At 37.3% G+C, this 24,083-nt stretch overlaps 3 protein-coding genes and 1 non-coding gene across 6 annotated transcripts; 2 read left to right on the forward strand and 2 right to left on the reverse strand.

Annotated features, from left to right (window-relative positions):
- Window positions 1-202: 202 nt before the first annotated feature.
- LOC113678158 (ATP-dependent DNA helicase DDX11-like) lies at window positions 203-14,944 on the forward strand. 2 transcript variants are annotated; one of them, XM_089191223.1, is made up of 29 exons: window positions 203-556; window positions 1,014-1,129; window positions 1,225-1,277; window positions 1,759-1,829; window positions 2,097-2,192; window positions 2,312-2,469; window positions 2,853-2,901; window positions 3,206-3,401; window positions 4,147-4,253; window positions 4,802-4,897; window positions 5,247-5,399; window positions 5,832-5,878; window positions 6,069-6,148; window positions 6,525-6,596; window positions 7,311-7,378; window positions 7,768-7,806; window positions 7,921-7,966; window positions 8,464-8,589; window positions 9,042-9,154; window positions 9,878-9,950; window positions 10,058-10,161; window positions 11,057-11,206; window positions 11,329-11,397; window positions 11,883-11,989; window positions 12,876-12,963; window positions 13,593-13,653; window positions 13,783-13,937; window positions 14,600-14,688; window positions 14,754-14,944. In XM_089191223.1, exons 1-28 carry the CDS (start codon window positions 326-328, stop codon window positions 14,651-14,653), a joined length of 2,778 nt encoding a protein of 925 aa, XP_089047349.1. In that variant the 5' UTR covers window positions 203-325; the 3' UTR covers window positions 14,654-14,688; window positions 14,754-14,944. The 2 variants fall into 2 exon arrangements, with proteins under 2 accessions (XP_089047349.1, XP_089047348.1); XM_089191222.1 differs by having other exon boundaries at window positions 204-556; window positions 14,600-14,944.
- On the forward strand, window positions 10,466-10,763 carry LOC149035043 (signal recognition particle RNA). The gene has a single exon (XR_016182687.1).
- Window positions 13,651-19,512, reverse strand: LOC113678101 (uncharacterized). Of its 2 annotated transcripts, XM_089191224.1 has the most exons (5): window positions 19,275-19,512; window positions 18,536-18,697; window positions 17,324-17,910; window positions 15,491-17,014; window positions 13,651-14,075 (listed from the first exon to the last, which is right to left on the reverse strand). In XM_089191224.1, the coding sequence occupies exons 1-4, from the start codon at window positions 19,388-19,390 to the stop codon at window positions 15,537-15,539; spliced, it is 2,343 nt and encodes a 780-aa protein (XP_089047350.1). In that variant the 5' UTR covers window positions 19,391-19,512; the 3' UTR covers window positions 13,651-14,075; window positions 15,491-15,536. The 2 variants fall into 2 exon arrangements, with proteins under 2 accessions (XP_089047350.1, XP_027050770.2); XM_027194969.2 differs by lacking the exon at window positions 13,651-14,075 and having other exon boundaries at window positions 14,737-17,014.
- Window positions 19,513-20,410: 898 nt separating this feature from the next.
- Window positions 20,411-23,527, reverse strand: LOC113678128 (ras-related protein Rab-30). The gene is made up of 2 exons (XM_027194996.2): window positions 23,151-23,527; window positions 20,411-21,608 (listed from the first exon to the last, which is right to left on the reverse strand). Exons 1-2 carry the CDS (start codon window positions 23,319-23,321, stop codon window positions 21,138-21,140), a joined length of 642 nt encoding a protein of 213 aa, XP_027050797.2. The 5' UTR covers window positions 23,322-23,527; the 3' UTR covers window positions 20,411-21,137.
- Window positions 23,528-24,083: the final 556 nt, after the last annotated feature.

The raw sequence follows: 24,083 nt of genomic DNA on the forward strand, positions 1-24,083 counted from the left end.
ATGACTAGATCACAGACGAGATTCAAAATGTGGTAAGACCGAAAAAGTGGTACAAGAAGCGCGGCCGAGTGTGTCACTGATGTTCTTCCGATATTTTGGTCCTTTGGTCTATTATTTACTGAAAAGACTCACGGCAATATGGAATCTTTTGGGAGTATAGATAACGGAGTAACCGTTGAAAGCCGTATAGTACCCTTCCCCACACCCCTAGTATATTTAATTCAAATCAAAACGAGGCTGTCAAAAAGATATTAGCGCGCGAAGTTTGGGTACCATAACACAATGTCATGATAGACTGAGGGTCTGAAAAATAGCAGATCTAGCTATGGAAAATCTTCTCATCGACGAGTTCCTTGCAAGTAGAAGCCCCAGTATTCGTGACTTTAATCAGGTTGCATTAACGCAGATGCCCCACGGCGAATCTGCGGCTACAGATAAGCCGGTGTTTTTCCCGTTTCCTTTCCCGCCATATGACATACAGGAGGATTTTATGAAAACTTTGTATGACGTGCTTGAGAATGGAGGAGTTGGAATTTTCGAAAGTCCCACAGGAACGGTGAGTGAAAGATGGATATCGGAATAGATGAAATACTTTGAGCTAAGATCAGAGCCGGTTTTGAAATGATATGTTGCTCAAGGGAGCGTGTTATTTGATTATGACTAACTCTTACACCCAAGATCTGATGAGTAATTCTCCTTACTGTCAGCCATCTACTTAACATGGAATCTACTGGTTAACCCTTTAATCTCTGAGAGTGACCAGCATCTAATTTCTCCTTTCAATATCACCCATGAATCAAATATCAATGTCATGAGAATAACAGAAATGACAATTAACTGAAGAACCTATTGATTTTAAACAAATTCTCCTTGTCAGTACATCTGGAAATGTATAGAGAGCAGTATAGAGAATATACATACTGATATTAGGGTGTAAATGGTTGAATTGAGCTAAAAAATTACTGTATTTTTTATTCTGTTTATCTCCCATCTGATTTTTTTTACACTCATAGGGGAAATCTTTGAGCTTGATTTGTGGAGCTCTTACTTGGCTAAAAAGTTACGAAGAGAAGAAACAGGAAGAACTAGACAAGGCTTTATCATGTTCAAAACAAGTTACAACTCTCAGGTAATGATCTTTATAAAACAAAAATTGTTTGGTTTATCTTCTGAAGAATTTGTCAGTTACATCTTTTTTTTTTTCACAAATTTGCCACTTTTCAGGGACAATGTCATTAATGAAGACAAAGGGAAAAGATTTAATAGTGCAGATGATTGTAAGTGCAAAAAGCAATCTTGATTGGGTGTTGATTTACTCTTCTTCACTATGTGGATGATCTATAAAGCTTGCAAGCTTTATAGACCAACCAAACTATCACAATCAAAATTAAAACCAATTTTGAACTGGTCAGTCATTTATCCCAGGCTCAGAGCAGTTTGTTTGCTTTTTCTTTGAGTTCTAATGGGTTGCTTAATATGATATTTTCCTCAGTTTGCTCTGATTACCTACTTTGATCACTGTTATTGGTTTTAATGGCATGATACTTACTACTAAAAATGTGCCCTAATTAAAAAATGTGCTCGCTAGAAAAAAAGAGTTTGGAAATTTGTTTTAATAGACATAGTAAGTTAACTTTATCTATTAAAAATATTTTGGATAGCCAGACATGCCACTGCTATGCAGAATTATTTTCACCCAAAGGATGTGATAAATTAAAAATAATTTTCTATTTATTTTTTCATTTGAATATACTAAAGCTACAATGCCAGATTGGGTGATGGAATTTGCGGAGAAGCAGGCTACTCAAGAAAAAGAAGACAGAGTAAAGGTACTTTTGATTTGTTTGAATGGAATTCATTAAATATCTATTTAACTTATAATAAATAAATAAGTGTGTTGTAATGTTGTGGTTCAATTTTATCCTTGGTTCAAATTTTATCTTCTTTTGTTGTTGGGTATTGTAATGTATGATAATGAGTTTGAAACGAAGGAAAATAAAATATGATCCAAGGATAAAATTAAACCACAATTAACATATATATAAATGTATTATACAAAGTTAACTTAACTCCTGCTATTTTACTCAAATTTTTAGGAGGAAAGAGAGAGGTTGGAAAAACAAAGAGCACAGCTTCAGAAACTCAAGAGTGAACTTAAACCAGCATGTGCATTCAAAACTGGAAAGAGAAAGGTCTGTTTGATTGGAAGAGGGTAATGTTCATGAAAGAGATATTCTTTTGAAGTTCAATTTTCCTTACTGGACTCAGATATTTTAATGATTGGAGCTTGTTGTCTAATTTTATTTCTTAGCATAGTGATGGTGAGGTCAATAATTTTGGACATGATGGCTCTGAAATAGAGAACAAAATTACCAGTGAAATTGATGAAGTCCTTGGGAAAACCATAGAAGAGGATCCTGATACAGATATTGTACTAATGGAATATCAAAGTGACGGAGAAGAGCCTGGGTAAGATAGACACCAGAGGTGCTTTAGTCGTTGTGCCAATAAGAATTTGTTTTTAGAATAGTCCATTTTACAGTTGCATGCCTTTGAGTGGGAGTGTGGCTAAGGATGACCTAGTTATGATACAAACCTTGCTGCTTTTCAAATATAAATTACTTTGTTATCATGTTAACTAGATACTGGTCCCTATCGCAACCAGGTCACATTCAACTTCACTCCAAATCATAGGTTTGGCAACAAAGTAAACAACTGTAACATGGCCTATTATGGTAAAACAGTCACAATTAGATCATTCTTAAAATTTTCTTATCTGTTGATGGCAAAAGTAAGAGTTTGCTCACCTGAGGAAAAGTTACACGTAAGGGATTTCATTTTTATTTTTGTAGATCAGATCAGGAAGATGAGGATAACGAGGAGGAGCCCCACTGTTTAAAGGTACTGTATGAGGAATAATCAACAGACTGAATGGATTACACTCTAATTTCAGTATGCATATTCTCCATACTATTCTTTATATATTCGCCTAAGGTGCTAGGAAGGAGAATTTGTTAAAAAAATCAGGTTCTTTTTAGTTGGTGATGATTTCCTTAATGACTTCTTTGGGTGATTCAGGGGTGATATTGTATGAAGAAATAAGATGCTATTCACTGGTAAGGGTCAAAGTGTTAAAAACTGTTTTCATTGCAACTAATAATTACAACTCTAAATTTCTCTTAGATTGTTTTACTTTTTTTTTCAGATATTTTATTGCAGTAGAACACACTCCCAATTGACACAATTTGTTAGGGAAGTGCAAAAGAGTCCATTCAGTGACAGTACACGGGTTGTATCTCTTGGATCCCGACAGAATCTCTGCATTAATGAGGATGTTAAAAGCCTTAAAAATATAAACAGAATTAATGATAGGTGTTTGGAACTTCAAAAGAAAAACAAAGGTAAGTCTGTAGAGGGGGGTGGGGTGGGAAATAGAGCACTGTTTGCAACCTAAATTTTAAGTGACAAGTTTTTTTTTCTATTCAAAAATACTCTTTCCTGGCAAGGAATTAAACATGATCATTGGTTATAGTTTGAAAATCAATCTCCAAATTTTATGTCGAGAATGTTTTACACAGCATTATCTTTTTAAAAATGATTAATTTAAGAATATGAAATGAGCATGCAGGGGAAATGCTTGCCTAAAGGTGGTAGCAGTGGACTTCAGATTGAAAGGAGCATACTTGCAACTTGGCTGGATCAGTGCACTGTGTTCCAAGACAAGACACTTGATTCCTTTCACTCCCAAGATTTGTCTGCTGTGCAGTTATTATGATGTTAGTTCTGAGTTATGATTTGGTATGGGATCAACTAATCATCCCTTAATTGATTTGTACTTTTCTTTTTCTTGTCACCTGTATGTCTGATATTGAACTAAGTTGATATGGTAACGAAAAGTTCTGTCCTAGTTGTTGGTCGCTCCTGGGAGTTAACTTTCACAATGTATCTCTTCATCAATGATTATATATGGATTCTAACCCATTGTGTGGGAAACCTGACCTAAAGCAGGAGACTGCATGTGCTAATATTTATACTGGTCTTGTATTTTCTTACTGCAAGAAGTCATTTGTTATGTTTTCAGAAAAGGTGTATGTTTGCAATAAAACTGGGAGAGAACTCTTTTTAAATTTATTTATTTTTTAACAGAGAAGAAAAAAACTGATGGAGAGAAAGCTTCAAAGAAGAAAAAAGTTACAAATGGATGTCCATTCTACATGTACCAGCAGCTGCAGAAATTTAGGGACCATCTCCTGGTTAGGTCCTTGCTTAATTGCAAATAAAAAACTCTTAGGAGAAAATTTTCAATTAGTTTTTCCAGCTGTTAATGGTACAATGTACCTTTCAAATAGTTAACCCTTTAATAATCCCTATGAGTGACCAGCATGTAATTTCTCCCAACAGTAATACTGCTGAATCATTCATGAAGTTTATGAGAATAACAGAAATGGTTGCCAACCTAACAAAACTTTTGATTGCTAAACTAATTCTCCTTTTCAGTGCCAAAGGAATTGTCTAGGGAGGATTATAGAGAATATGGTTACTGATGTTAGGGTGTAAAGGGTTAATAAAGTAGAATGGAGGGAAAGAATGAGAACTGAGGCTCTACACTTGTGTAAAATGAGAACTGAGGCTCTACATATACACTTGTGTAAAATGAGAACTGAGGCTCTACACTTGTAAACAGAAATATTGGCCTGAAAGAATACTTTTTCCTATTGCAGCTATTTTACTTAAAAAAAATCATCTTGAATAAGTTTAAGAACCTGTTTCAAACTGTGGACAAAATTTCTTCCTTTCTTAGGTGGACATAAAAGATATTGAACAGCTTGTTTCTGTCGGCGAAGAACTTCATGCATGTCCTTATTATGGGACAAGATTAGCTATTCCTGCTGCACAGGTAATAGTAAGATTTTAGAAAGTGATCTGAGATTGCTTTAGTTTTGCTGTATATCTCTGTGTTATTGGTCCAGAAAATTAAACTCATCTACATGTATCATCACTTCGAGGGTTTATTTCAAACTGACATAATGACCAGCCCCCAGTTGGCTTATCAGCTCAGTTAGTAAAGTACTGCAGCACCAGTATTGCTGAGGTCATGGGTTCAAATCCTGTGATGAATTTTTTTCAGGCCTTATTTTCACCACTGCTTAAGTAGTGTTCATTACTGCGAAGATCGCTTTCATATTAATTTAATGTATTCTTGTCTACAAATAATTAATTCTGCCTAATTTTCTCTCCAACTCTAGCTCGTAGTTCTGCCATATAACATCCTTCTTCACAAGTCTACACGGGAAGCCTGTGGAATAAAGCTTGATGGAAACGTGGTTATTGTTGATGAAGCGCATAATTTGATTGACACAATAAGTAGTGTACACAGTGTAGAAATCACTGGTTCACAGGTATGATGAACTGACCTAACACTTTCACTCCCACGATCTGATTGTTAATTCTCCCCACTAGCTGCTACACTGTGACATTTCCTTGTAAATTGGTTGCAAGAATTTGGTGGTAGATCAAGATAACAACTTCTACCTGATAAGTTTGATTATTCTCCTTACCTGTTTGTCAGATAATGTATGAATATTATTGGGAGAAATAACATGTTCATCACTCCCAGGAGTTAAAAAATTAAAAGCAAATCAATACCAGTTGTATTTCTTATAAAAATTGAATAATTTTATTGAACATTTTACACAAGATAACATGTTTGTTATACTTTAAACTAAATTTCACCAATAAGCAGTGCTCTTACTGAGTTAGAGAAAACAATCTTAGAGAAGAATTAGCTCTAATCATATTCAATACACTCCTTGTTTTGTATCATGTTACAGATTTTGTGCACTCACTCTCAGTTGACCCAGTACCAGGATCGCTATAGGTCAGTGAAACATTTTGAAAACTGATTTAGGTAACAAGCTTAGAAATTCTTACTGACATCAAAGATAAACTGGAGAAGAATGGATAGGGAAAAAATATTTTAAACTGTTGATTCCCGCACATTTTTTGTACTTTTGGTTAATTTAACATTTCCCTAAATATCCCCTTTTAATTTCAAATTTTTTAACCAGGTCAAGGTTAAAGGCAAAGAACTTGTTCTATATTCAGCAACTACTGTATGTCTTGATGTGTTTCCTAAACTGTTTAGGAGGTAAGTTTTAAAGTGGAACTCAAAGCATGGCAGGTTTTCAGTTTAAACCAATACCAAATTCTCTGAATTAACATCATTAATTGTATATTAGTTGACAGTAAAGAGATTTGTCAATGAGATCTTTGGAGAGAAATGAGTAATTTATGCAAATACCTCATACAGACAACTTGAATTAGAAGAGAACTAGAAATCATCATGACAGGAAAAATGACATCCGTATGCTATGTTCAAACTTGACATCCTCTCTTTAGACTTGGTGATCATTGTAATATCTTTCATATGTGATATCTGTTAATAGGCTGATGAAGAGACTATGGCTCCAAAAGAGAGCTTGCCAAGGTATCTTCAACATTGACAATTTTCAAATTTCTTGCAGGGAAAGAGCAAAGGAAACCAGAATCATTCTCTAGTGCTAATGAATTGGGTACAAAAGACCACAGAAAGCAAGGTTCTTAATTTTAGAGTGATGGTTGTTATGTTTTAGGAATGTTATTCGATTTTTCTTCACCTTAGACAGGAAGCTTGTCCCTTGTGAGTTCTCTCCCCAGGGGTTGCCATGAAGTATTGCCTAATCTGTCTTAGCCTGCAGAGCAGGTGTAATTTTATGGAAAGAGTGCTCAGTATTTTCATGGTGAAAATCATAGCTGCCATCACTGGCATCTTTGATTTTTACAGAAGAGGAAGGCTGAGATAAGAGATAAATTTGTACCAGGGGGGTGAGTGAGGGTCAAAAGGAAGGCAAGAGGAGGGGGTGGGTCCCCAACTATCCACTACAACTTTAAATTGGAATTGGGGGGTCAAATAAATGATTGTGAGCTTGCACTGTCAATAAACTTGCCCTATAAAGACAAATGAACTGCAGGCTACATCATTCTGTCTCTATATTGGACCCTCTCCTTACATTTGGCCAAGGATGTTCCTCATCGTGTCTTAAGCCATCTATTCATCTTGTACAATAGCTTTCTTTCTTTCTCTTTTTTTCCCTTTCAAAATATCCTTGCAAATATGGGTTTGATGAACCATGATATTTAATTTTACATGGAATGTAAGACCTTTCTTCAAGGTTATGATTATAATTATTACAATCATTACCTGTAGTATTTTGTTGTGATGAAATTATTATGAATCTTTATTTCTGTTATCTGCTTGTCCTAATGAACAGATGTGAAGCTATTAACAATCAATGATTTCCTTTTTGCTGCCCAAATGGATAATGTGAACCTATTTAAGGTACAGTACACATAACTAATTAAAAGTATAGCTACTTACTTAGTTTATTAGATTAGGCCATATACGTCCTTGCTGGGGAGCATATGGCATTGACTGTGAACCTCCTCTGGATTCCATTTTGGCACCTTTCTTTGCCTCCCCTGAGGTGATGTTCTGTTTTGTGAGTTCCTCTTGCACACTTTGCCTCCTGGACTGCTCTGGCCCTATGCGCCTTCTTCTAGAACCTTGAGATTTCTATTTGAGAGCAGTACATGTGATATTTTTCTCAGGCTTCTGGAGCACAGGTCCAATCCATTTCCTTAAACTTGTATGCTATAGGGTGTATTTATTCAGTTCAGGATGATCTCATTCTTAGCCTAACACAATACTTGAATTAATACTCCTTTCAGATTAAAAGATACTGTGAGAAGAGCATGATTTCTAAAAAGGTAAGTTCTAAAATAATTCCTCTTTAGATATTTCACAATCTTATATGTGACCTTCCAGAATGACTTAATTAAGGTTTGACATGGATATAATTTACTCAACTTTGTTTTTTTAAGCTGAATGGATTTGTTGACAAGTATCATTCTGTACAAGTGGGAACAGGTTAGCGCACAATCGAGCTGTTGTAGAATGAAGAAATATACTTTGAGTGGTATAAATATGGAGAGAATAATGAGTTGAAAAAGTGTAAAATTTTGTTTGTCTCTGAAAGAACAGTATAACAGTTTTTCTGCTAGTTCATCTGTGGAGTTTTGTTGAGCATGATGCTAATAAATGTTTAGACCCCTCTGCTAAATAAAGAAGATTTGTGTAGTACTCTCACTTTGAACACTTTCTTCTTAATAAAGTTTCTTCTCTAATATAGTTTGATACATAGTTTGATTGCAGTGTTTTCCTATTAATATGGTAACTACTAAGATTTACAGCCTCTAGCACCTCTTATTACTGCCTGAAATCATTTAGAATTTTTGAAAATTCAACTGGTGAAAGGATTGCCCTGACTACTGCTTTAAAATTTCTTTTACCTGTTGTGCTTAAATAAGGGAATACATTATTGTGGAAAATTTACCCTACAATTTAATTGTATCATGATTTAATAGGATTTACTGCAGGAGATGAAGATGGATTGTATCAAAGCAGTAATTCACCTCTTCAAATCATTGAGAGCTTTTTGGAAGCACTCACAAATGCTGACAAAGATGGAAGGATTGTTGTTAACAAGCAGGGTAAGATTTTTTTCTTTGCTCAGTATTAGACATCAAGTTGTTCTGGTTTTCTGCTTCAATTCAGCCTGATTCAAAGGGAAGCAAACATTTTTAAGTAATCCCCTAGGGCAAAGGGTACCCTATTTTTTTTCCAGGGGTGATGAGCCAACACTCTCTCCTCACAATTTCAATACTTTATCCAGGAAGTGGATCATGGGAAAATGTAGACAAATACATGAGCTGGGGGTTGCAGTTGTGACCTTGATCAAATACCAAATTCTCTTGGCTAGCTTACAAGAAAACATATAACAGCTTCACTGGAGAATTTCTTGTTAGATCATAGGATTTCAAATGTTAAGGGTACTTTGTGACAGCTTTCAATGCGACTGAAGACTATAGTGATTGTTGTTTTACTGTTTAAGTGTACTTTACTTACCTAGATTGCCTGCACACTTTAAATTTTCTCCCACCAGAGCGACCCAGTAACTCCAGTCTGAAGTTTCTCCTTTTGAACCCTGCAGTCCACTTCACAACTATCGTCAAAGAAGCCAGAGCAGTTGTTGTTGCAGGGGGAACAATGCAACCGGTAATTAACTGTGGTATTCTTGCTGTGCCTTTTTGATCTTAAGAGTGACTAGTACCTAATTTCTCCTTACCATATCACCCCAGAATCACACAATAAGTTTACAAGAATAAAGGAAATGATCACCAAGTAAAAAAACTCTTGGTTGGTAAACAAAATTCTCATTTTAAATACCGTAGGAAATATATAGAGAACAGTATAGAGAGTATAGATACTGATGATAGGGTGTGAAGAGTTAACCCAGTCACTCCCCAAATCACTATATCTACTCTATTCTATTCCATAGTTTAATCTCTGACAATTTGTGTTAAAACAAATTATATCTCATACTTGATGTTTTTTTATGTTATTGTCATCCTCCTGCTTCAAAAAATATTGTTATGGCAAGAGAAATTTTTCTTTTTGGTCATTCAGAGGGTCAACATGATCATTACCAGGTTTAGATTCCTGCTGTTGGACTATATTTCCAATTAACTGTAAAATCAATATCTGAAATTTTCTTCATTTTGAAAAAGGAAAAAGATCAAAATTTAGGTTGGTTGATGAACTCAGTGGAAGTTAGTTACATGTGAAACTGCCCCTCAGTTCTACTTATTTCAACTGAAGTAGCCAGCTCCCTGATATTCTTTCTAGGTTACAACGGAGACAAAAATTTTTTATATTACTTATATGTCAATGACAAAATTGTAATTTAACAAGGCATAATATCTGTTTTATTCATCGTAGATGTCAGATTTTAAAGATCAACTCTTTACTTGCGCTGGACTCTCCGGTGACAATATAGTGGAATTTTCCTGTGGTAAGTCAATTGAATTTTCCTTAGAATACAACATTGTGCCTTTTGGTATTGAAGCAAAACTGTAACATTTATTATAGACTGAGAGCATTCTCTTTTTATCTTCTCAGGGCATGTAATTCCAGCAGATCATTTGCTCGCTGTAGCGTTGGATAAAGGACCCTCTGGAAAAGACCTTGATTTTACTTACCAGTCGAGAGACTCAGAAAAATTGGTAGGCGCTGCGGTGATGCACATCACTGAATTTTTGCCATGAAATCGGCGATATTTAAATTATTTTCCGTATTATCATGGAGAGAAACAACCACTAGTTTAAGAAAAAAAGGTATATTCTAAAAGATTAAATTCGAGTTGTTGGTGTTTCGATGTTATTTCGAAGATTTTCGTAAGAATTAAGCTAAGCGAGTCCGCCATTTTGTATTTACGCTCACCGGAAGTATAATGCTGTTTTTGACTTCCGGTCTTTCAAAGCGTGGCTGTCCACCAGTCAGTAGTTAAATTTTCACTTACAATAATCAGCCGGGCGTAGTGGCGCACGTCTGTAATCTAGCTACTTGGAGGCTGGGGTCGCTGAATGGCTTGAGGGCGGGATTCCTGGGGGTAGTCGTTCTATGTAGATCGGGTGTCCGCGCTAAGTTTGGCGTCAATATGGTGAACACAGAGGAATCTGAGTTCTCCAGGTTGGTTAAAGAGGAGCGAACCGGCCCAGGGTGGAAACACAGCAGGCAAAAGCTCCCGCGTCTAACAGTAGTGGGATAGCATCTGTGAATAGGCGGTTGCTCACAGCCCGACCAAGATAGTCGAACTCGACCCTGTCATTCTTTTTCTTTTCCTTTTTTTTTTTTTTTTTTTTTTTTTTAATTGCTGTTTTTGTTTCGTTTTTTCTTTTTTCGCATTTTTCGCTTGGGTTATTACATGTATTACTCTTTCTTTTTTACTGTCAAGAAAAAATATTTTTTTATAGGGCTGTTAAAAAAAATAAATAAATAAAAAAATTAAGTTTATTTTTCGTCTGGTTACATTTTTCATTTTTTTTTTTTTAATCATTTCCTGGAGCTGACAAACTGTCAAACAAAACTAATGGGACTTTTTTTGTCGGTTTCCTTTAGAAAGAAGAACTGGGACGACTTCTGCTCAATATTTTTGCCGTTGTCCCCGGAGGAGTGGTGTGTTTTTTCTCTTCGTATGATTATGGAGAGAAAGTCTGCAAATACTGGCAGGAATCTGGCATTCTTGAGAAAATGAACACCCGAAAGAAGGTGGTTTAAGGATTTCCTATCATTTTTTTGTGATCTTTTTATTTCTTACTTTCGTTCTTTTTTTTATTTCTTCTTCTTTTTTTATACCCAAACATTTAAAAGGATTTCTTCATATATCTTAGGTCTTTAGAGAACCACGCAAGTCTAGTCAGCTTGATCAGGTTCTTTCGTCGTACGCAGCTTGTATCAAGGTTAGCATTTGAAGTAACAAGTAGAATCAAGACGAATAAACTCCTTTTTTTTCTAGGAATATTTTATAATATCAGTAAGTGTTGCCCCCCCTCCCCTCCGGAAACAAAATATTCTCCCTGTCGTCGGATACAATCGGACAAATCTTGCGCTCGAAAAAATTCCTCACCTCTGGGTAAACTCAAGCGAGTGGCAGGGTCCTCATTTTAAGCACTTGGACACGAGTATTCACTAGAAGAAAAGTATGATGCTATGAGCAATGCAAGTCGTTGAGAGGTCTTTAATGCTTTTAGACTTAATTCTTCTCGAGACGATATGGAAAACAGGACTATTTTTTTTCCTGAAAAATGCCCCCGAAGATTTCCCTAGATTTCTTCTGATTCCATAGAATTTTACGATGGAAACTAAAAAGCCCCGTTCTTTGTATCTAGGCGTAATGAAAACCTGGGGGAATACTAAAATCATCTTTATCTTTTTTCATCCATAGAAGCCAGCCGTAGTCGCCAACAACACATCTCCAAATGGCGCGGTGTTGTTCTGTGTGGTCGGAGGAAAGATGAGTGAAGGGATCAACTTTTCTGACGATCTTGGAAGGCATGTTTCCAATTATTTATCCATTTCTTGAAAACAGGAACCGTATTTTAGAGTACCATAATTAATCTTTTTTTTTTCCTTGTGGTCTTACGAGTGTGAATGAAAAGAAGACGCACGGTGTAGTGAGGCCAGGAAGGATTAGCTTTTCTGACGAGGCCGAGACACGCCCTGTACAATCGCATCTACCCCAATCCCTTCTTGTCCAAAGTCATCGCTCCATATCGCAAAGATAAATCTCGCTCTCCCTCAAGAGAAAAAAAAAAAGACTGCTTGCGGTTTGACCGTAATTTGGCGAGATAAAGAAACACAGAGGCCTGGCGGTTTGCGTGTGGGAATTCTGATAAAGAGAGTTTTGGGCTTATTTTGTTGATCCTACGCGCTGCCTTAAAACACTCGCGCCAACTTCGACGCCTGCTCCAAAAGTGATTTATAGTATTCTCGAGCTTAAAAAGGACAATGTGCGACATGCCTGAACGCGAAATCCAGGAAGACTGGGTCGAATGTGGGAGGTCAAAGCTCGCTGGTACTTAAAAAAAAAGGGAATGAAGAATGAACAGAAAGCTCCCACGAGAAATTGCTTTAACTTTTGCGACGATACCATGAGAAAACGAACTGACGTGATTATGATCTTTGGGTGAAAACAAGACTAGCTTTATATCTTTACAATGCCAATTGTAAAGTCGACCTGGAAGTTCCTATCTCCCTTACTTGAATCAGCCTTCATGCCTCGTGTCTAATCATCGAACATGTCCTGTTTTACAATCACACGATCTTAATCTGGGTGTACATTAGGGCACCTTTTGTTGGTCGGGAAGGGGGGGGGAAGGCTTGGTCGGGTAGGCATGAATCAAACTATTTTCGAAACATTGCTGTCTTTGTACACTAGGTGTGTGGTCATGGTGGGACTGCCTTATCCAAATATCTACTCACCTGAATTAAAGGAGAAAATGACATATCTTGATGCAACTTTAGGGGTAAGAGTTCATCTGTAAAGACCTTCAGGCTGTTTTTCAGTAGCGACGGGGTGGTATTCGGACTCCCGATTTAATGAAAATTCTTGAAAATCCGACGCGTGAGTGAAATCATAAGCTTTACGGAAGTGGAGTGGAAAGAATCAATACGGTTCCATTTTCTTCCGGTTTTGCTCATGACTCAGACGCCAATGAACTTGTCTTAAGTATGTAATGAGTTGAATGGCGCACAATTTAGTTTTCACAGATCACAAGCGACGGAGTGTACTCTGCTTCCGGATTCCATTGGTTTGATTTTCACCGGATCGTATTGCTCTGCGCTTCCGATAACGGCTGCCACTCCAACTCAGACGTTAATGGAGAGCAGCTTTCGATGTTTTCTAACGGTTTTCTCTCTGCGTCCAATAAATTCCCGTTCATTTTTTTTGGCGGTGCGCTACGCGGCGTCTTCTTGATGACGTAACTCGCTATTCGCTATTCCCTTTGTATTGACCGTTACTTAACCGCATACAACAAATCAAATCAGAGCTCAAAGTCCTTCTCCATTTACCTAAATTTCCTTTTTTCTCAGGGCAGTTCAATATCTCTGTTGTTTACCATTATCATTTTGGTCTATGTTTGCTTTTTCCTAGCCAAAAGCTGGTCAAATGCATTACGAAAGCCTTTGCATGAAAGCAGTAAACCAGTCAATAGGTGAGGCAAAACTTTATTATCTGTTAACAAACCTGAGCTTTGTCTTGTTACAATGGAACACAAACAAAATTCATCAAGAGTCCGTCCGACGTATCTGAGAATGTATCTTTGTTCAAAATCCGTCTTTAGGTCGCGCTATTCGTCACAAACGAGACTATGCGACAATCCTGTTACTTGATCAGCGGTATGGTTCTACAAGAATACAGAAAAGTCTTCCAGGCTGGATTTCAAACCGACTTCAGCACCAGCCTCGCTTTGGTTCTGCATTTGCCGCCATTCGCAAGGTAAGCTATTGATCCGTGGGTGAAAGGTGAGTGTACCTTGTTACCAGTCTCTAATGAAAGTTCCAACCTCGTTCTGAAGATCGTTCGTTTTCCCAGCTGTGTCAATGCATATGGCTGAGGATTTCTCCAAGAATGACCCTAAGATAAATTGGAAATAGAAGCTTTCAATCTCAATTGCCCAATAGGGTCATTATTTGATTCCAGAGAACCTTTTTTGTGTAGCTTTTACTCGTTAAAACAAATCGTCATGTGTTGATACATCCTAAGTAAGCGGCAAGGTTGCTAAGCGAGATTCAAAATGGCGGGCCCCTAGTCGAATTTTTACCACCTTTTAAGACAAGCTGCTAAGGGTCAGGGTAGTCTATGGACTCTCAATGCGCGGTCAGTGTTCTAATTTCGATGTAATTCACCGTGACACTTTTTAAAGGTGAGACAGGAATGATGTGGTTTCTGTAGCTCACATCCCTTTGAAAAGGGACACGACGCGGCAATCAGCTTGAAGTTGAATGCCGGTTCAATAATGAACCGAGAAAAGGACGGTGAAACGTTGAGGATGATCTCGATGTATCGCGAGAGGGGAATTGAAAGATTTAGGCCACAAACTTTGCAGCTGGTCGTTATTAAACTCAGCAGCTCTGTTTACTCCTTTTCGCTTCTTTCAGTTTTTCGTGGACAAGCGACAAGCGGATGAGACCATAAATCACGAAGCACAATGAATGCTTGGTTGGAACAGATGACCTCGTGAAACCTGAAATGACCTGATTAGCCACAAAAATCAAAGCGAAAAAAACACATGCTCTTTTCATAGATTGCTTCAATGAAGTGCACGGTTTCAAGATTATTTATTTATGTATTTGACGGATAAATCAAGATAAATATTTTCATAAGAACAGAGACATTGAAAACCCTTAGTTGAGTTTGCTGTGTTCGAAGAAATTTCGGTCTATATTGTCAGAGCAATCACATTGGGTTTTATATTTATCCTAAATAAAGAGTTGACATCAGAAGGAAAGCATTCCAGATGGTCCTTACCTACAGTACCTTCCTTGAAAAAGTCTGCGTACTGCAAAACGAATCGTGATTTTTGAACCTTGAAGGCCTCCTTTTTGTTTCATTATTAGGTTGCTTTTGTGTTCTTAGCTAATTAGATAGCGTTACGGGTCCGTCTCCTTGGCTAACTGCTGTTCGCCCAGTTTGCTTGTTTATACTTTCGATTCTCTGTAGCTGCAGAGCGCTTTCCGATTGAGTGTCGTGTAACCACAACCAACGTGATTACTTTGGTTAATCAGAAGGGAAAATTACCTTAAAAAAGAGCCAATTAGAACTCAAAGGAAAAACAAGCAAACCGCCTAAAGCGCAGGAAAACGCGGGCGACCAAGTCGTGATCAGTGTTAGTTTTGCATATGATTGGTTGAGAGAGTAGCGCGAGTTTTCTGGACCAATCACAGAGAAAAGTAAAGCAAAACCAATGCATTCCCAGAATTCTCTCGACACTCAATTGAAAATTTCTCTAGGTTCTGATTTGGTATTTTGGCTTTGTTTGTGTTACTAACATATTTACTCTTGAAATCGTGGAGAGTCGTGAGTAATTTGTAAATTTCACAAACTGTCGTTGGAGATCTGCGAGAAGAGAACTGGTGTTCGTTGGCAACTGTTATCACGACAGGATTTTGATCCTGAGTAGGATGGAAACGGAGACATTTGAAGTGGGGTCAATGATTTCCTTAACAACTTGGACTGACTACAAATGGTGTAAGGTGTTGAATGGAAACTGGTAGCCACCGAATCCGTGTCAAACTCGTTTCCAGTATCAGCTTGCCCAGGGTTTGGCAGGGAGGCAGCCTCGGTTCCGTGAGCCGAACTTAGACACGAGGCTCCTTGGCCAGTGCGACGCAAAGGTGAAGAAGCAGGTGAGATAAAAGAACTGTCAGAACTTGAGAACAGAGACATGGAATTCAGCTCGTGTATACTGCATGAGTCAGTGCAATCCCTGAAACTTCCTTCGGATGAAAACGAGTTAGGCGCAATGTTGTGGTGCGCGCACCGAGAATGGAATTTGACGTTTCGCCGTCTTGGTCTTGTGAAAAGATCTGGGGTTCCAGATGCACGCTCTGAGGAACAGAGCGACTGAGTAAATAAATCAGGAGTCATAGATGCGGTGGACAAAATGTCACAACTATCATTTAACACCGACATATCACTGTAACTACAATGCTCAATAGATGTACACCTTTCGTCGTTGGTTTGGTTGGCTCTTGAGTCGCCCAGGGCATTACAGTCTTGTGCTTTATTCTTATAATGAAACCTTGTGAGTGTGGTGCAATTGATGTCATATTCACCAATTTCTCCAGCGTTGGTTCGGTTTTCATCTCGTCCACCGTTCGGGATTAAACTTTTAGGCCAAAGACAAACAGCTTTGCTTTCAACTCTGATGCTCTCAGTATTGTTATTTCCCGTCACCTCGGCGAAAACAGTCTCACAGTCTCGCAAAAATTGCGAATCAGAGCCTTCAGAGTTGTAAGTGATGTCATTCCAGGGCGAATAATTCGCCCTAGACGATACTATAGCATCTCTTTGCGTGGTAGATACCATGGTTATATTCGGTGTTAAAGGTTTCCGTATCAGCATACTTCCGTGGTCGAGCTCCATATCAGCCAAAAATACTTCCAAATCCTCAGAGGAAGGGAAATCAGTGAATTCTGTGTAATCTCTTGTGCGTGAAGAGTTAGGCAAGTAACACTCATTTACAACTTCTCCAAACGTTGCATCTGGATACAAGGATTGTAAAGGACTTTCGGGTTTCCCGGAGTTGAGGGCCTGCAGTGGCTGTCTATCGTCTCTATTGAAAGCGTCCTTTTCCAAATCGGCTAAAAATGCGCTCAGATCTTCCGATGACGGAAAGTCATCATATTCCTGCCATGTCACCGAAAGATGGAGATCAGTTAAGTCTTCATCACCGTTTGAGTTAAGTTTTAATGATTGCACAATTCCTGGTGTAAATGGCTGTATCTGATCAGAAGTGTGCGGCCTTTTTTCGTTGCTGTTGTCGTTTGCAGTTAAAGATGAACCAATTTTTCCTGAAAACGGTGAGAGAAAAATAATTTTTTTGCCATCGTCAAAATGAAAGATTCGTGTGGACGACGCGTTTGTCGTTAACGGGTCACCGTCATTGGACTAACATCATCAGTATGCATATTCTCCATACTGTTCTCTATACATTCCTACGGTGCTAACTAGGAGAATTTGGTTTATAATTAAGAGCTTCTCTGGTAAGTAATCATTTCCTTTAATCTTAGTGTTAATTTCCCTTGACCTTAATATTTGATTCAGGGGTGACATTGTAAGGCGATGTTAAATGTTATAGTACTCATTTGTAGACTCTTTACCTAACAGGGGTCGCTGTAATTTCCTTCTTTCCTTGCTGTTGGTTGCAAGCTCACGGTCATGTGTTGGAGCACTGCCAGAGGGAGATTGAGAGAGGCCTGTGAGAACCAGAGGTGTGTTCATGGAGCCAAACTCATGTGGTGAGCAGTAAATAGATGATGCTCTTTTGTGGGATGAAGAGCACCTTGGAACTTTGCAACTTGCCTGAGAGTCCAGCAATAGAGATTGCTGAGAGGTTATTGGACTTAATGAGTATGGGGTGTGGGTAATTCTTTGTAACTCATCTAAATACTCATTCAATATTTGCATCACTGTAGGACTCTGCTCTGACAAGGGTAACACCTGACAGGCTAAAAGGCTAGGAAGTTCCCCTGCTTGTTGTCTGGTACTGTCTGATTTTGGTATCCTACCAACAATGTTCTTAAGTTGAACTGGAGAGCTGTGAGATATTTGTGAGCCTGTCTGGCAGAGTGGATAGACCCTGAAGCCAAAGTGCAATAGAGACCCCACAAAGCATTGTTCCATGGCTTGGTACACAACACGACTCCATGGGATGGTAGAGGGTACAGCAGATAAACTGGTCACCAGCCTGAAATACAGAAAAACACTTTCATAAGCAAGGACTAAAGAATATAACTATAAGCCTATTTTACTACCTGAATAACAGGAATAGCCCTGTAATAAAGTAGTTAAGAGATCTTAAAAAGTAAAAAGTAAATCTCCTGAACTTTCAAGCTTACACACCCACAAATACATTACCTCTTTAACCCTTTGAAGTGACAAGCACCTAATTTCTCCTTTCAATAAAATGAAGGAAGTGATCACTAAATAAAGAAACTATTGATTGTTACACGAATTCTTCTCTTCTTCACCTTAAGAAATGTATACAGAACATTAAGCATACTGATGTTAGGGTAACAATGAAACTTGAAAACAGGAACCATTTGGAGTTAATTTGCAGGGCACACAAGTCATGATGATCTACTAGAGAACTTGGTGTCAATTTTGGTCTCTTTTGGTGCTATATTCAAGTAGCACAGTAACAAGATCTATATATTTCAACTGAGTTGCACCAGTTGTCCAAAGGTGAACCCATGATGATTGGAGTTTGCAAATCATTTAAATACCAATCATTCAGAACTAGGAATTCATGGTTTGCATAACTGACCCCCAGAACTTGAAGAAAAAATGCATTACAAAGTTTACAGCCAAACCTCATAAAGCTTGTTGCAGACGTCCCAAAAAACCTGTCCAGACAGCTTCCGAAAACTGTGACCTGCACCAGCTGTGTTCTGTCTGATGCCATCACACTAATCCTGTATCGATATTGAATGCTTTCTACACTGTACATCTCCCTGCATGCTTCACAACAGAATCTAAAAAGGAACAGTAAGCTACCATGATCGCATCAGGAGGGGGGGGGGGGGTGGGGGAGGGGAATTTATAAGTCTGAGGACAATGTTGTCACATTTTTAAAGTAGTTCATGCCAAAATAAGTATATTAGTTTATTTTTCATTCCAGGGAAGGAATTAAAAAGTGCAGGTGAACTTGGGAAAGGAGAAGAAATGGCCCTCTAGTATAAACGAGACTATCATAAATAGGCACAACATACCGTACCAGTTGGAAGGTGTATAATTTGAAGCACTACTCGTGTACGTACTGTTGTGCAATCTTATTTTACTTGAGGCGATCGTATCTTACCGGTACTTTATGTAAAGATCGCAAGAGATAATTTTTAAAGCGTAATGCACTACATCATAAGATCAAAAGGTAAAATTTCCGCACAGCCCCATACTATTGTAAAACAAATTTGTTTTCCCAATGGCAATCCACTGTTTTTGTCATTAATTTCTCTATCCAAGAACTGAATGCATAATGTAGTATGGGGCTGTGCGGAAATTTTACCGATCAAAATAAGTAAAAAAAAAGTGTTCAGACGACAACAAACTCACATCATTTCATTCTCTCGAGTGTGGACTTTCTTACGACACCGAGTACAACAAGGATAGCAGAATTTGTCGCGTATGGAGAGGACATTTGCCAGAACAAACACACTTTGTGTTGCCATTAACACCACCACTGATATAACCTTCGAATTTCCATCGTAAACTTACTGTTTACCTCTTAATTCAAATTCAGAAAATCTAAAATGGCGCCCATTTACAATAATCCAATCAGAGCATACGTAGGTCCCAGTCTATGAAGATTCACCACGTCCAGATTATCCAACCGGCCTCCTTTGACATCGGAATCTGCTCAAATTATTTTTCCAATAAATCAAATATATGTATGTCCGTCGCTCAGAACTTTTTGGTTTGCCTCATCATCAGGTTTTGCATGAAACTATCAAGTTAAGATGTGGCTAGCAGACATTTGTTTGCAACACTAATCTAGAGAGGGCTGTCATTACGCTCAATTCAACCCTTTTCACTATCAACATGCATATTCTCCATACTGTTCTCGATACATTTCCTATGGTGCCACTAAAGAGAATTTACTTAAAAATCAAGCTCAGCCTTAAAGGTTGGCAAAAATGTGTGATTCATGGATTATATTGTGAAACAAATTAGATATCATAAATGCTATTGCTCTAAGGAGACAAGTGTTATTGCTTTCACTACTGAATGTGACCTGGAAGTTATTTCTCCTAAAATTGTTTGTACCCCATCAGGCTGAGAAGGGATAAGAAGAAAGGAGAGAATCAAGTGATGGAAGTTTGTTTGATTTCTCACTAAATTCTCATCATGAGTATCATGAGAAGAGAATAGTAGACAGTAAAAAGAATTAGAATGTAAGAGCTCATGAGCATAATGGTGAGACAAGCAGCCAATTATTTTTTGACAACTAAATGAAAAGAAAAAAGAGAGAATGTGGCAATTCGTCTTCATAGTAAATCATTACATTTATTAAGAAACTAAAACCACTTTTACATCATGTCTTTTTTTCTGAAAAGATTTGCCAGGTCATGAGGTACATATTGGAAGTTATAAGAAAAACTTAACCTTGCATAATAATCCTTTAACTCCCATGAGTGACCAAGACTGAATTTCTTCTTACAATATCAATACAATATCAAGGTGACAAGTAATGAGAATCAAGAAAAATCTTATTTAGGGGATTATTAGTTGATCTAATATCAAATTCTCCAAACTAACATCAGAAGAACTATATTGCAGACAGTAAGGAGAGTTACTAATGAGATCTTGGGAAAGGGTTAAAACGATCTAAAAATTGTTGACTTTAGAAAAAGATAATTAATTTTCAGTTAAATGACCTAAGAAGGTAATGTTCCACTCAGATTGCAAAAAAAGAAATATTTTACAGTTGTAATGTAGCTTCACTTGGAAAGATATTTAATAATCCTTTGCAGAAAATTGTCATTTATACAGAAAAATATAATTGAATACAAATGTTCCTCACCAACTAATTTTATACAATATATACATGATCTTTTCCCTTTAACAATTGATATATATTTGACTGAATCTGGTATGAAAACTTGTCTACTTGTTTTGTGTGACTATAATATCAATATTTCTATAAATTATGGGGTTCATTTCACATACTAGAATCTTTTTTAAAATTATGAGTGATTTTTTTGGGAGAGGCGGTCATGATGCCCAATATACTTTTGTACTTGATATCATAAACAGAGAAGTTTAATTCTTCCCACTATGGTAAAATTTGCAAAATTGTAAATGTTGTTATTGAACTCTTTCCTAAATAACATAAAAGTCTTTCCTTTCTTGGGATGGTTTGGAATTTGTTGAGTTTTTTAATCCATGTTTTTTGAATCTTTAATGCTGTCAATATTTCTATACTCTACAACAAGAGAGGGGTCCCCGCGCACAAATTGAATGGCCTCCAAGGTTAACCCCAGTAGTGCCATTCTCGTCAGCAGTTGGATTGTCTTTTGTTTCGTTACCCTCCACATTTTTAACATTTCTCTTCAACTGTGTAGCTAAACTCATAAACAAGTTCTCTACATTGTCTGCTTCTTTGGCAGATGTTTCCATGGCAATACAGTTTTCTTGTTCTGCAATCATTTGCACACTCCCAAAATCCACTTCTCTCTCTTGTGACAAATCACACTTGTTCCCTACCATATACATAAGCACTTTCTTGCTTGTAAATCTATGAACATCGTCAAGCCAATGTTGTTGCAAGTTGTCAAATGATTTTCGATTGGTGATATCATATGTTACAATGACGCCATCTGCATTGTGGTAGTAACTCTGTGTGACAGAACGGAAGCGTTCTTGGCCTGCAGTATCCCATACTTGCAGCTACAAATATAAAAGAAATAAATCAATAAATGTATAACAGGAATGAAAATAACAAGAGACTAACCCTTTACGCCTTAATATCAAGAAGAATATTTTGTTGAATATACTGTTCTCTTTACAACTGACAAAGTGAATTTCTTTCACAATCAGGAGCTTTTTGATTGGCTGATCAATTCCTGTATTCTCGTAATCTTTATGTCTGATCCAGTTAAGTTAATGTATAGAGATATTAGATGTTAGTCACTCTAAGGAGTTAAAGGTCATGAAAAAAATTTTTCACCACAAGTTAACTTATTTGAAAAAAAAAATTTTAAATATTTCATTGTTAACTCTTTTAATTTGAGGCCTAAATAATGCACAGTCTCACAGGTTCAAGATTTATTCAGGCCTAAAAATTTCACATGCTTCTTAATCAGTAAGCCGATGAATTATAGCTTGAGATCAGGACGTAAATTTTTCTTTTTTGAGTAGTAACACCTTTTTTTTGTTTCAGCTTTCTTTTTTACGCTTATGTTTTCCAACAACGAAGCGAGGACTTCCGATTTTGAAGGCTCATCACTTAATGGATAACAATTCAGCTGGCAACTCATATAAAGTGAAACAGAATTATCTATCATATCTAACACCTAAATATCTAGGCGAAAATTAAAAATTTCACATGACACCGGCTAAAGCTAATGCAAATGAAACAGAAAGTGGGAAAACTACCAAAACTAAAGGTAAATGGAAAACAAATGATTGTAATTGAATGTACGCGTTTCCGAGCGGAAGTCTCTCTATTACTGTGTTCCCAAAACGAAATTTAGCAAGTTGTAAATGAGCTAGGGTTTTATTCACGCAATCTGTTTGGGAAAAAGTTTCAACTTATTTTCCACACTGACAATGTTGTGGTTTTACTGCGCATTTAATAATGGAAGTTAAATCTACGTTTTAAAAATGGGCATGATCACATCCTCGAACTTCAAGAACTCATTTGTATTCTGTAAATCAACAGAGGACGAATTTATTAAGAGGAAATGATCTGAGGAATTTTCGATTTTTAACACCCAGTCAACGAAATTACCAGCAAAAAGCAGTTGAAACGTAGGCGCAAATTGCATATTACAATGGATCAAACACGCACGTACTTTCCAAGAAAGACAGCTGTTTAAAATCTTCGAAAAAAGAAAAAAAAATTCATAGTATCGTTGAATAATGTTTTTCATTGAACGTCGCTTTCTTATCGGACGTCGAGGAAACGATTATCATCATTTAATTCATAAATATTGTGGTTTGAAAATGAAAAACAAAACCGATGCCGCTCACGAAAGCGGGCAATGTTAAATTTCACTCTTGAATCGAGCTTGTACTGGAAACAATTGAAAATACGAAAGAAACAAGTTTATACTTAGACACATGATTGAAAGTTGCCAAAATCATCATTTAATTTAGCAAAATATGTAGTGACGAAATGCAAAAAAAAAAAATTGCGAGCAGCTTTCGAAATCGAGTCTTTTTATGTTACAGCTTTGCTTCAGCAACACCGACAAACAAGTGTTATACCTTCACTTTTTCACCATCGACTTCTACAGTTCGTATCGTGAAATCCACGCCGATTGTAGGGCCCTGAGAAGGTGTAAAGAAACCTTTAGCAAATCTCTTCACCAAGCATGTTTTTCCGACGTTTGCATCTCCAATCAAGATGATTTTGAAAAGATAGCTGTAGTCATCCATTTCACGTGCGAAGTTTCTTGAGTTTAGATCGCTTTGATGTTTGAAATATTCAGATCGATCTACGTTCTAGTATATTCCGCCAGTTAAACGATAGTTGGTAGAGCACTGATGAATCGACAGGGAAAAACCAACGCATAAAAGTAAAATTTACTTCGATAAATTTAGCAGATTACATGCTGTACAATCACGCGCGAGAGTACTAAAAGTATTGTTTTCAATTGTTTTGATTGGACAAGCCCTAGATGACGTCATAAAATAACAACTCGGTGTCCCCAGCGTCGACTTCCGGCACGTTCCTTTCAGTTTCGTTGAGTTCCGTTTCCGGTTTCGTTACTGAGAAAGTATTTCCATCGCAATTGGGAATTTTTTATTTGTTTATCGTGCTATTTTGGCCGCACGACTGAAAACTTCCCTATGGGAAACTGAAAATTAACCCCTGATTCTGATCAAAATATAACCACAAACATTTCCAATCTGAAACTAACGTCTCCTGTTTAACCGGAATATTTACACGATCTTAAAAGCAATACTTTTGCGCCCTTAAGGTCTTTCCGATTTTTGCGCTTGTGGTTAAGGAAGCATGTCACACTAAATACATCTCGGGGACTTAAGCGTAAAATCGCCATTCCTGATCTATATCAATCCTCTCCCGCCTTTAAGTCGACCTTGTTCCTTCTCAGACTAATGTTGCCGCCTGGGCGTTTTTATTTCTCCTCTCAGATTTTAATGTCTCGTTCACGTTGTTTACCCAAGTTAAGAAAA

This window comes from Pocillopora damicornis, chromosome 13 (genome assembly GCF_964200805.1).
Source record: "Pocillopora damicornis chromosome 13, jaPocDami1.2, whole genome shotgun sequence".
Taxonomy (NCBI): domain Eukaryota; kingdom Metazoa; phylum Cnidaria; class Anthozoa; order Scleractinia; family Pocilloporidae; genus Pocillopora; species Pocillopora damicornis.

Coding starts and splice junctions, on each gene's coding strand:
- LOC113678158 (XM_089191223.1), top strand. CDS start 326: ATGGAAAATCTTCTCATCGACGAGTTCCTTGCAAGTAGAAGCCCCAGT. Junction 2,902..3,205: donor AGGAGCCCCACTGTTTAAAG/GTACTGTATGAG, acceptor TTTTTTTTTCAG/ATATTTTATTGCAGTAGAAC. Junction 4,898..5,246: donor TAGCTATTCCTGCTGCACAG/GTAATAGTAAGA, acceptor CTCCAACTCTAG/CTCGTAGTTCTGCCATATAA.
- LOC113678101 (XM_089191224.1), bottom strand. CDS start 19,390: ATGGCAACACAAAGTGTGTTTGTTCTGGCAAATGTCCTCTCCATACGC. Junction 17,911..18,535: donor TCTGCAACAAGCTTTATGAG/GTTTGGCTGTAA, acceptor TCTGTATTTCAG/GCTGGTGACCAGTTTATCTG. Junction 17,015..17,323: donor ATTACAGCGACCCCTGTTAG/GTAAAGAGTCTA, acceptor CACCGTTTTCAG/GAAAAATTGGTTCATCTTTA.
- LOC113678128 (XM_027194996.2), bottom strand. CDS start 23,321: ATGGATGACTACAGCTATCTTTTCAAAATCATCTTGATTGGAGATGCA. Junction 21,609..23,150: donor TCGATGGTGAAAAAGTGAAG/GTATAACACTTG, acceptor TTATATTTGTAG/CTGCAAGTATGGGATACTGC.